At 38.0% G+C, this 13,260-nt stretch overlaps 1 protein-coding gene across 5 annotated transcripts in view; it reads right to left on the reverse strand.

Annotated features, from left to right (window-relative positions):
• The window catches only part of LOC139721562 (1-phosphatidylinositol 4,5-bisphosphate phosphodiesterase beta-4-like), a 193,997-nt gene that overhangs the window by 82,336 nt on the left and 98,401 nt on the right, over nucleotides 1-13,260 (reverse strand). For all 5 annotated transcript variants that reach the window (XM_071632882.1, XM_071632881.1, XM_071632878.1 and 2 more), the window contains 2 exons: nucleotides 13,131-13,210; nucleotides 11,969-12,104 (listed from right to left, as the gene is read on the reverse strand). In XM_071632882.1, the coding sequence (XP_071488983.1) occupies nucleotides 11,969-12,104; nucleotides 13,131-13,210 (216 nt within the window). The remainder of the gene's footprint in view (nucleotides 1-11,968; nucleotides 12,105-13,130; nucleotides 13,211-13,260) is intronic.

A 13,260-nucleotide genomic window follows, 5' to 3' on the forward strand; every position in this document is an offset into this window, starting at 1 on the left:
AAGGAACGAGGTCAATGAGAAAAGAGGGATTGTTATAAAGTGATATTTGACCCAAAGAAGGGGGAGAAAAATTGGTCATGAAATAAAATCTTAACAGTCTTTTTACGAACAGGTTTATTACAATCTTTTTTTTATCATGCACATGGTTTTTTTTCAGTGAATTAATGACAATTTGCTTAGAAACCTGTTGTATTTTAAATGAAGTTGATCTTATTGGACATGGCTGTACGCGAGTCTTGATGTACAAAAGGGACGATAGAATAGCTATTTACACATCTGGGTCAGTTTGAGAAGTGTGGAATGGAGGCCATACCATTCAATGAATAATTCCCCCAAAATTACACCACTCAGCTGAGCATCTCCTTAACAAGGATCTCTCTTTCCTCAAATTGTCACTCTGCTTTGAAAGACCAACATTGTACTGTCAGGAAAAAAAAATGGCTATAATAAACAACCTGTGTCATTTTAGCCATACCTTTATATAAATGTACAATATCTCTAATTCAGCTAAAACTTTTCCAAAGTGAACGAACCGACTTTGTTCTTATTTTCATCAACAACAGCAAAATGAGAGAGAAACAATAACAACAGATGATCTGCTCAAAAGAATGCGGTACATCAAATCTTGTTCTTTTATCCTTTGCGTAATAGGAAGCTGTTGGCATTAACCCTTCCATGAAATAACATTCATTAATGAGAAGTCTATACTGTCACCTAGATATTATCATTTTTAAGCTCTTTAAAGACCACCTTTGTATAAAGCTATCCTCATTGAGCACAAGCAGGGCACCAATGATAATCATATACTTATGGACTTTAAAGTTTGAGGCATTCTTTTTTTCTCTTTCTTTCACGATCTCTTTTTAAAAGCACCTTACAGGTTGAAACTGTGAAGAGTGAGTGTCATGTACTGCCACTTTCATTTCAATAGCAATTTTACACAAGGCAGATGAAATTGTACTTCTGTGAAGCCAAGTGGAAACACCTCTAGACACAGATCCAGGCACAGATGTGTATCAAGAAAAGGCATTGTACAGAGTGAAGTCTCAGGTAATACACAGGGGATTGTTGCATTACACTCAGGTGATGTTGGTCTAGATGCATCCCAGGACAGAGGAGCGACTCTGCCTATCACAGCTCACACATGACTGGCAGTCTGCAAGGAAATCTGCTGCCGATCCTCCGCCAGTCGACGTAAATGTAGCGACTCCCACAGGAGATTTGGTTTTCACACCAAAAGGTACATTGGACGAACAGCCCAAGCATGAACTGGTAGTGAGGGTGTGTATGTGTGTTGTATTGTGTGTGTGTGTGTGTGTGTGTGTGTGTGCTCGGGATGGCACATGTGAGCATAAATGATCCAAGCGTCTCCCTTGGATGTCAGTCGTGAAACCAATACACCTGCTTATGGGACACGGAATGGATGTTTGTTTAGGTAGGAAGGAGAAGTGGAGAGAGAGGGGGAAGTGGGAGACACTATGCCAAGGAGAGAAAAATAAAAGGAACAAGTGAGTGCATCTCAGAGTGCATTTAAAATGGAGAGAGTCTGAGATGGAGAAAGAATAAACAGACCGAGACGCACAGAAAAAGTTTTGTGACATACCAAAAAGAGAGAAAAAAACAAATATACAGTTGTGTCTCATGATGACGGAACAGAATTGACGAGATAGTAAAAAGAAATATGCATTTTAGAGGGATATTTCTTTTTTTAAAGGATGCCATGCGAGAGTTGTGATGAGGGTACAGGAAGAAAGTGTTTAAAAACAGTATATAAGAGGAGCTGATATATGGTACAAAAGGGGTTTGAAAAGCGCAATAAGAGTTTGCTGCCAAAAAAGAAAGGAGCAAAATAATGAATGCAAAGGGGAATACTGTATACGCCATATATTTAGCGAGTCTAAATTTTTGCGAATTGGGACTTCCGGACGATTTCAAGAGTGGTTTAATTCGGGATCATGGAGTACTGGACTGAACGGAGAAATGTACATGTGTGTCACATTGATATTGGGATCAGAGCCATTATTTTCGTGTGTCATTAATTTCACAAACAGCACCTGACTCACGAAATTCGCGAAAATAAAAACCTCACGAAATATTCGGCATATACAGTAGTCCACTGCACAAGAAAATGACACAAATTGCCTGGGAGAAGATGGCAATGCTGACTTATCTTCTCTGGTTCTTATGTGGGATGTGCAGAATGAAGAAAAAAAATTAAAAAAAATAAAAATCTGAACATTCTCTTTGTATATTTTCATGTGAACATAATACCACAAAACTAAACATGTTCCTGTACATCTTACTAGTAGAAATGCCTAATACAGAAACAACACATGAAGCTGATTCCAGAAATATTTCTTGTTTGCTTCTATTCATGAGTAGATAATTACAAAGCTTGTCAGGAAACTGGTTTTCTAATGTAAATTATACTCGTACTAATGTCAAAATCATTCTTTCCACATAACTGTGAAATGTATGTCAAGGTTTTGGTTTCCTTGAAGAGTGGTATTTGGAAACCTCTCACATACTTTTGGCTCCAATGCACATACTACGATCTGGAGCCCAAGAGTAAAATGCATAAACTTACAGTTCCATGGCAACAGACACACAATATCCAATCAGCTTCTAACTTTCCAGCTGTTGCATTGGTAACCATGGAGCCACAGCTTTCCCAGTGAAAGAGGAGATCTAGAATAAATACTTGAACCCCAAAGGTGCTGTGTCTTTGGGTCATAACCTATTCAAACATATTTGAGACTCACGTTCTTACGATCTGAATGGGTGGTAACGGCTTGGGTTACAAACCCCTTTTGCGCTATCCATCGATCCAATTGTTTCCCACGTTGGGATGGTTGGTACAGTTCTTTTCTCTCGGTATCCAGTGTGGAGGTGTAGCCTTTCAACCACAAGCAACCACTTGGAAATGGCATGACACAAGAAAGATGCAATGAAGAGGTGCAAGTGTGTGTGTGTGTGTGTGTGTGTGTGTGTGTGTATGTGTGCGTGTGTGTGTGTGTGTGTGTGTGTGTGTGAGTGTGTATGTGTGTTTGTGTGCCTGTGATTAAAAAACAACGCATTTGAACAAAATCTACCTGTCCTATAAAGTCGTGATGATAATGGCACAAAGTGATGGAGTCAGTTCATATCTTATTCTGATAGTTATCATTGGATATTAACCTGTTCGACACTGAATTCTGAAATCCCCAAAGACTTAATACACAGGCCACCAGGTTCCCGTATAGAACGGATTAAAGGTATGACTGAGGCACAAGAGTTTCATCAGCTAAGGATGTGTTGGTGGTCTATCATGTCCCATCATGGTGGAGACCTAACAAACATGCAAAACAATGATTTCTTGATTCTAGAATTCCATGCATTCTCCAGACTCTTCAGATTTGCAGGGCTAAACATTTTGTCCCATTTTGACAAACCTCCCTCAGAAAGGATGAGAAAACCTTCTACATACATCACTCTGAACATCACACACATTTGTCATTTTTACATGGTCACCCATGGCATATGAAATGTAATAAATTTCTGAATAACAAACCCATCTATGGTTGTTCCACACACTTCTGATCATGGCATGGTATTTCAAATCTACACTACTGATTTCAAAATGTACAAACTGCCACACATTCAGAAGTTTTATGGCAAGAATATAAAAAAAATGCCTCATTTGCTGGCAAATAACTTTCCCTATGACAGGACACACAAGAGAAATAACCAGTGCAAGATTGATGATAATTGTGCGTGGGTGGTCATATCCACTGATATATTATGGATTATGCACGGCCACCAGAATGAACTGTTTATTGTTAATATCTCCTCCTGGGCAAACACACGTGTATGAATATTTGATGAATTCAATTAGATATGAACCATCATGACCCACTGCTCCGCTATTCACCGCAGGACAACTCTCTCTACGTGGCACATATCTCCCAATGTCTCAGTTTTCAGTCGTAAGTTTGGCCTAAAAATGGTTATAGTTCTTTTTCTTTCCATTGGAGGAAATGTCATGTACACAGAACAAACAAACAGACAAACGATTATAAGTTGGCAGAATGGTAGCAACACAGAATATTAACAAATGAAAGAGGATCCATCTTTTTCTTTTTCTTTTTAAGGAAGTGCATTGACAAATGACATGCAAATCATTTTGATGCGCAAACTTTTCTGTGCAATATGTCACTGAACAAATTTTCTAAAAAGTTGATGATCTTTACAAGGCAACATTTTCCTAAAAGGTTCATCTGAAGTTGATAACTTTATCAAATGTTGCACCTCCCCCTCCCCCATTTGAAGGAAAAGGGGGGGGGGGTATTCATCGATAAATGGAATGAATATCAATTTAAAGGGAAGATAAACCCCAAGAGCAATGTGGATTGAGTGAAAGCAGCAACATTAGTAGAACACATCAGTGAAAGTTTGAAGAAAATCGGACAATCGATGCAAAAGTTATGAATTTTTAAAGTTTTGGTGTTGGAACCGCTGGATGAGGAGACTACTAGAGGTTATGACGTATGAGTGGACAACAATACCAAGAAAATATAAAGAAAATTCTACAAAAATCCATTTTCCATGAAAATTACAAATTCCATCAACTTGATATTGACATATGCTAAGGGTAGCAATTATTCCCCCTGCTTTCTGAAAGCGGTTGGTCCATTGCTCTTTCATAATTCTAGAAAAGTGAATTTTTGTTGAATTTCCTTTATATTTTCTTTGTATTGTTGTCCACTCATACGTCATATCCTCTAGTAGTCTCCTCATCCAGCGGTTCCAACACCAAAACTTTAAAAATTCATAACTTTTGCATCGATTGTCCGATTTTCCTCAAACTTTCACTGTGTTCTACTAATGTTGCTGCTTTCACTCAATCCACATTGCTCTTTGGGTTTACCTTCCCTTTAATTCGTTGAGGACAAGTCCCAAGTATACTCAGGCAAGTGTCTATGGGAAATGCGTGTTGTAGCAAAATCAAACTGTCCTCAACGGGTTAAGAGTTACCAATATTCAAGATACTTTCCAATTTGAGTGGAATCCAAGGTACACACTGCACAATGCACATACAAACAACATACTGTTGTGACAAGATACACTTGTATCTTGTTAATATGCTGCACCATGCTTGTCCTAATAAATGTTGGATCAAGAAAGAAATTTGAAATGAGGAAAAAAAGTAAGTGCTCTAGGCCAAGAATGGTCTGGCATAACCGCTTCAAGGACAGGACTGTCAAATTTTACTTTCCTTTGAAGTTCACATGAGCAGAAAAAAAAAATGAATTTATATGAGTGCAAGTACATTGTAAGATGATAATGATGATGATGATGATGATTAACAGCATTTGTATGGCGCATAAATCTGCTAAAAAGAAAGATCCCATCAGTGTTACATACATAGATATCAGCAGATTTGTTTTATTTATGTATCATTTTGATCTGATTGTTCAATGTTGTTGCAAATAAAATGATATTCATAGATTTCATTTTTATTATCATATATGTCTGACTAATATCTTGCATGAAAATTTCTACTGCAAACATATTACTAAGGCTTCATATCATCAAGCTGTTTTACCTTTGTGACATCTTTTTTTTTTCACAAGTCTTAAACATCCATGGGCAAGATGTAATAAGTCAGTAAACATTCAATTACTGCAATAAAAAAGTCATTATTTTGATGAATATGTCACTGTACATGAGTAATTGCAATATGAATTAAGTAGACCATAACCTTTTAGTAGGCTTGTTTGTATTTTTCATCAAGAAGCAAAGTTCTCTCACATTTGATACATCCACCACTCTGAAAATAATTATGTCTTTAGATGCTTTTCCAACATGGCTAGTGAAGCCACTCTCGTCTCAATGTCTGCGGAGAGATTGAGTTACAAATATTGCATGCAACAATATAACTTAGATAGGAAAGAGGGCAAACTCACAAATGCGGTAAGTGTGAGTACAATAGCAGTGAGTGAAGGGACATTACTAAATCTGAAGGATGTGCCTGGGTGGCAGTAGAGTGAATTGATCCGGTTGCCATGGAAATAGTGGAATTTCATCATGGTGAGGCTTCTGCTAATGAGGTTATGTCTTTGCAAAGGGTATTCTCACATTGAAGATACATCTTTGGAGCATTCAAGTCTTTGAGTCAACTCTATGAAAGGCAAGTCACAATACCCGGCCTACAAAGCAGCACACGGGGCCTAGTTTTCCTCCTCATCCTCACAAAGCATAAAAGAAATGGCCTTCAAATAGAATCCAAGGCATAGTCTACTGCTAAAGCTTTGACTTTAAAAGTACACTCCTTTTATACATGACACACAAACTGATTCCTTAATTGCAACAACACTGAATACGAGGTGAGTAATTGGAAAGCACTCATGTTTGGAGGGAAAATGTCACACATCCCTCTATCTCCCCCAGTGTCTTTATACATTCCTAACTGTATGTACCATTACTGTCATAACTTTTTTCTCTCTTCTCCATCCCAACCAATGTACCTCCTGTCATTTACAATCATATCCATCATACATAATACGTATATATTCCGCCTGACTTTGATGTATGAGATATGCAAAAAAATGTTACAATAAAGCAACCATTTGAGAAATGCATAAATCTAATGATAATAAGAATTACTATTCAGTACCTCCACGTAGTAAGGTGCACATGATACAGAAAATGTACTAAGCAGCTGATGAAAAGTTATCTGACACCATGCAAAAACTTTCAAACATGATAAGTTAGGTGACATCTTGATTTGTGTCTTTTTTCCTTCAATTTACATGGGAGTGCATGAGAGAGGGATACTAGTCTATATTCAGCATTGCCTTAACAGCCGTAAACAGTCCAGTGTCTGCCTCCCTCCTGTGACACATATTTTACTGTACTCTGCTGAGCATTAAAGGACAAGTTCACCTTCATAAACATAAGGATTGAGAGAATGTAGCGATATTAGTAGAACACATCATTGAAAGTTTGAGGAAAATCAGACAATCCGTTCAAAAGTTATGAATTTTTGAAGTTTTTGTGCAGTACCCGCTGGATGAGAAGACTACTGCAGTGTATGAATAACTTAGATGTCACATGCGTACAACAATATAAGGAAAATATAAAGAGAATTTCACAAAATTCCATCTGTTGAAAAAAGTACACATTCCCCTGACTTGTTACCGACAAATGTTATGGGTAATATTATTCCCCCTGCCTTTAGAAAGAGGCAAGTCAAGTGCTCTTTTATTATGTGAAAAAAGTGAAAATATGTTGAATTTTCTTTTACATTTTCTTTATACTGTTGTACGCATATGACTCACAAGCTGTAGTAGTCTCCTCATCCAGTGGTTCCAACACAAAAATTTAAAAAATTCATAACTTCTGCATCGATTGTCCAATTTTCCTCAAACTTTCACTGATGTGTTCTATTAATATTGTTGCATTTTCTCAATCCTTATGTTTATGAAGGTGAACTTGTCCTTTAAAGAAGCCATCTACAGTTATGTACTGCACTTCAAAGTTTTGTTTTTCTCTTTAAAATCGACACATCTATGTGACATCACTTTTTTTTTCAAGATTAGCCACACTGCATAATGACCATAATATGCATGACATCAACCAAGCAAGCAGTACTTTTCCTCATGAGGTTTCTTATGTTTGTTTGATTATTGCATTGATTCAGGTAAGTATCAGAGATGACATAAAATCAATGTGTGCACTCCATAACAACATTCAAAAGGCTTCATTTTAATTCCTTAGAAACTGACGACGTGTTTTTCATATCAGGTGAGTCCACCCCCCCCCCCCCATCTTATACTGTAAAAGTGGAAATTTTTGCTGTGTGGACACTTTCGCGCATTTCGTGCAACTAGAAGCTAGCATGAAACTAAAAGCACAGGAATATTTTTGCATGCTTATATGTTCCAGTAATTAATGTCCTGATTCTGTGAAATTAAAAACATGTGAAATTTGTCTTACCCAGCCAAGCCTGAAAAATATCCACTTTCACAGTACTCTGTTTGCAATTGGACCCATACATCATATATTTGTAAGATGTTTATGTCTCAGACACTGTACAGCAATAGCTGTGTTAACATGTTGAACACCTCAAAACATTTTGTGTTCAATGAATGCAAATTCAGGCCATTATGCTAAATTTGGGAAACTGGTATCAACTAGGCCTTACTGAGCAGAACCTCATATACAATTTATATTCTTTTTTAATGCTACAAACTTGGTATAAAATCAGAAGTACAATTATATCACTGTGGAGATGCTCACAGAATAATTTTCTTCCCTGTCAAGTGCAATTATCACTCTAATCATCACTTAGAAACAGGAGCAGTTCATTTTAACAGTAGTTCGTGCATGTTTGCCCTTCTGATTGTAATTTTTGTTTTGTTTGTTGTTGAATGTGTATTTCGAGCTTCATAATTCAAAATCAACATTTCAAGAAATTCATTTTGGTAAAAAACATCGATACATAAAAGCATTTGACAAAGCAAAACAGAAATACACTATAGGTCAGGACAAAATAGAACACAAACTAGATATATCGCTACGGCTACTGATATGCCTCCGCCATAATGCATGGTTCTCCTAATAGGTCTATAGTACAATGTCTTGACAATGTGTGATGACAGTTTCACACAATTGGCAAAATATTAAAATGACAGGTTTGACACAAATGTGCTGAATGTTCACTTTCCTAGAACTAGGTTCAATTGGATGAATGATTAAAATGTCAGAGTGCAGGTATTTGGGGAACTCATGATTTTTACTTGACTTTTGACCCTTTTATAAGTTTATGCATTGAGTAATTTTCAAGGTATTGAGAAAAAGTATAATTTCAGTATCAAATGGGAAAACAGCATATTTAAACCTGGCCTTTGACCTTTGACCTCACAGTTCCAAAGAGAATCACTGTTAGGTTGAACAGGCATAAATATGTAAGTTTCATGATGATACCTTGAGTTACTTTCGAGATATGGAGGAAAAAGTGCAATTTAGCACTTTCACTTGACCTTTTACCTTTTGACCTTTGACCTTTTGGCAAGAAATTTCCCCAAAAATATATATTGGGTAATACATGCCATACATCAAGTTAAAAAAAAAAAAAAAAACCTTCAGGCATATTGCATTTTAAGGAAAGTAGTGATATTTTGAGGAGTTGACCTTGACCTTTGACCCATGACCTTTGACCCATGACCCCCAACTTCCCTAGATAATCACTGCCCATCAGTACAAGCATAGTTCCATGAAGATACCTTGAACCATTTGCGAGATATGGAGAAAAACATGAAATTTCAATTTGTTTTTTGCACAAAATAACCTGTGACCTTTGACCTTTGACCCTGTGACCCTAAAATCCACACAAAGTATTATCCCCCAAGGATATACCCTCATACCAAGTTTGATGTAAAACCACCACACGGTTCTTGAGATATCGACAAAAACAAAACGGGACGGACGGACGTACGGACGGAGGTACGGACGTACGGACGTACGGACGTACGGACGGACAGACGGACGGACGGACGGACGGACGACCCGAAAACATAATGCCTCCGGCCACTTCGTTGCGGAGGCATAAAAAGTCAATTTGACTGACATTGATCAGAAGACCCAAAAAAAAAATGGTTTGATTTTGACTTAAAGCCCTAACATTTGCACTTCAGAAAAGAATATAACCTATGAAGTTGGCCTGCAAACAGATGGATCCCACTCTATGCAGCCCCCTTTATGTATCTCTTATATCCCCTTCCTTAAAATACATGTATTGGGAAAGAGAAATGGAACCTCTCCATCACCTACCTCCCCTCCCCCCACATCCCCCCCCCCCACCCTACCCCACCGTCTTGCCTGGTCAGCAAGATCAAGCTGGGCTAATAGGGCTCAACAACATTCTTCTAAACGCATTTCCTACCTCACTGCCAATAATCCCCACAGAATTGATTGCACTGCATCCCAATTCTTCCGGGCACTCTCCCAAAGAAAACCATCATGCATTATTCTGCATGCATCTCCCCTTGAAGTTTGCCCCGTTGGATGCGGTAACCATCTCTGCAAAGAGGGATCCTCTTCAGCTTGATCCAACCGACCTATTTTCCATACACCCCTTCCCCCCCCCCCCCCCCTCCAATTTGGAGGTCACTTTTTTTGACTCAATCCCGCCAATTTTTGCATTGCATATGCCAATGAGGGTGATGAATGTCGGCTGGCTGGGTACTCTTGGGGGGGCGAGAGGATAATTCATTCATTATGCCCAAATTTGGACTATCTGATGTGGAGAACTTGCCGCCTGCTACCATGCATAAACTTGTCTTTGATGTGAAGAATTTCTTTTCCTCCTGCTCAGCGTAGAAACAATGCCGTCATCATTTTCTGTGCAATCTAATGCCCATTATGGAGAACGTATCACCAGTCCTGACCTTCACCAACAATGAATTCAATTTGAAATTCGGAGTTTTCCTTCATTCTACGCTTCAACCCCATAAGTGAACAAAAATTCAAAAGCATAAACTAGCATATTTGAAAAGAATGAGCAAGAGAGAAAGAGAGCAAACGATCTGAAGCCAGCTTTAAATTGATGTGCCATAGCACACAAATTTATGAGCCAATCAAACAAAAGCAAACAGTAAAAAGACAACAAAATCCTTATAGACTTCTTCTTTTTTTATCATTTGGCTGGTAGCATCAGGCAGCTATAGCTGAGAGAGTCTATGTTGACGGTCATACTTGGCACAAATAGTCATTTTACAACAAAAAATGCCGTTCCTATAAGCATTTGTATGTTCTGTTCATCTGACCTATCTGAAACCATACGGCACATCATTAATAGGAAATGTCGTGCCTGATCAAAACCTCTTCATTAAGATTTATCGAAATACAAGATATGCAAACATGGTGGTTTTTTTTAAGTAATAGGGTCAAGTGTCTGTTTTCTTCCTTTCAGCTATTTTGGATAAACCTCTCTGAATCTACATGCAAACACAAGCAGCAGGTCCTGGAGAACATGCCCTCATTTCTTGACATGTGAAAAGAGCACTGCTAACACTCAGACGAGTAGTGTTCACCGCCCTACGAGGTAACGATAATGTCAAACTGTCAATCAAATGAAGCTCACCTCTCTCATGCCCCCTACATTTAAAGGTTAAGCGAGGTTTGGTTATTGACCATCCCCACTTAACCCCTTCTCTTGCGAACAGTGGTATTTTTCTTGAAAACTGCTGAAGGAAAGTGGAGAGAGAATAACTGCCAAACTCAAAGTAAGCTCCAGCGGCGCTGCATCTCTCTCATTAGCCATTGAGACTGCATACTTATGGAGATCAAAGAAGAGGTACAACATATATGGGCGTGGCACAATACTGATAACATATTCAGTACACTGATCCTGTGTTGACTCGAAAACAGGGTGTGTCCTCCTCTCAAAAGCAGAACAGAGCAATGTCAAAGCAAAGCGGGGGAGGAGGAGGAGGGCAGAGCAAGGCATAAACAAGATAGACCCGGAGAGTATAGTATTGTGATAAATGGTGGCTGGCCTGACAGATACGAGCAAACGATAAACAATAACCTACTGGAAGAAATACGGTTCTCACAAGACGGAGAGGTGAAACCACGCAACATTATCAAAGCATGTCATAGAAGGATTGGACAGGCTGATGAACAAACAGCCAATACTTAGAGGGTTAAGGTTAGCAAGGGTGGAGAACTCTGGATGATCACAAATGAAACAGAAGCAAAAGATTTCTAACAACAAGGAAAACAACATCAGGATGATCAAAACGAGATGAGAAAAATAGCGACATGAAAGAAATTGAGTGAAAAGAGAGGGAGATGGCATACAGACAGGACAAAAAGAAGGCAAAGACAAACACACACACACACACACACATACACACACACACACACACATACATACACACATATGGAAGAATGTATCAATGACATTTTCCTTTTCAGTTCCTACCTTGCCAGAGGGTAGCCCTAGTTCATCAAGGGACTTGAAGACGATCTTCTCTGTTTTGCCCGACGCAAAGGTTCTCGTTAAATTCTTGACAGGAATCCGTCCGCTGGGGTTTACTTGAAAACAGATTTTCATCCAGCTGCACAGGAAAGGGTTTTTCATAATACAATACCTCAGCTTTTCTGTTACATTCTGAAATACTTTGCAACCAGATTTCATTATTCAAAGGCACTTTTGCATTCTATACTTGACGCAACTATTGAATTCTATGAGTGGATCAATCAATTTTAGTTTCTTTAAAGATTAATACAATGCAATATCAGCAAATGTTCCTCTTTAAAAATAACTTTTCTTTTTATAAACATGACATTTTTCTCTTGATCCCAGTTTTCCTCTCACTGACCCTATTTGTTCAAGTAATGTCTACTACCACATAGAGAATACCCATACAGGTTAAATGAAATCTGTGGTATCAAAATAGCACAACAAGAAGATGCTAGTAGTGACATAAAATAAGAATCTAGGAAAAGACACTACTATAACTTTTGTTTGAACTATCCCCTAGCTTGATATCCTTATGGCCACACAAACAGATCAATACTAGCTTCATGACAATAATGTCCCTTCCAAAATATCACTCCTTCTTTTCTGTCATCTATTATAAATGAGATAATTACAGGATCTTTTTTTGAGAAAAACTTAATGAACAGATAATACCTTTCAAGGACCCAAATTACAAGATAATTCAGTCAGAGTACTTTGGAAAACACTTTGAGATGTACATGGGACACCAAGACAGTCCAATTTCTGACATTAGGATGGTAGACTATTCCTCGTATTTGTCCAATTTGTCTCGTGCTTTTCGCTGTGTTTCACTCTTTTCAGTCACAAAAACCTTTTCTTTCAAGTAATTTCTCCTAACAGACAGGGGAATGCATCAAGAAATATACACTTAATCACAATGAATCCATCTAGAATAGTAAAATGTATACCAGTTCCTGTTTCTCTAGTGATAATGTTCTGTTTTAAATAAAATGCACTTTATCTTTTCTTTTTGTGGATCATTTGTATATCCATCTGAATGACTTACAGTAAGCTGAGAAAGATTATAAGTTTTACAAATAAATTCAAACATTTAATATTCTTATTGTCTGGAAGAACTCACTGTTTTTGTAGACTCTGCATAGGGCAGACATTGTTGGCCTTGACATTGTGCGTTATCGACAGCAATCCCTCAAACCAAACCTGGAGACACAAAGACGAAATGTGATGACAATATTAAAGGGGCTTGTGAT

Source organism: Diadema antillarum, unplaced genomic scaffold (genome assembly GCF_040938485.1).
Source record: "Diadema antillarum isolate AM-2024a unplaced genomic scaffold, OU_Dant_1.0 scf00000145, whole genome shotgun sequence".
Classification (NCBI taxonomy): Eukaryota; Metazoa; Echinodermata; class Echinoidea; order Diadematoida; family Diadematidae; genus Diadema; species Diadema antillarum.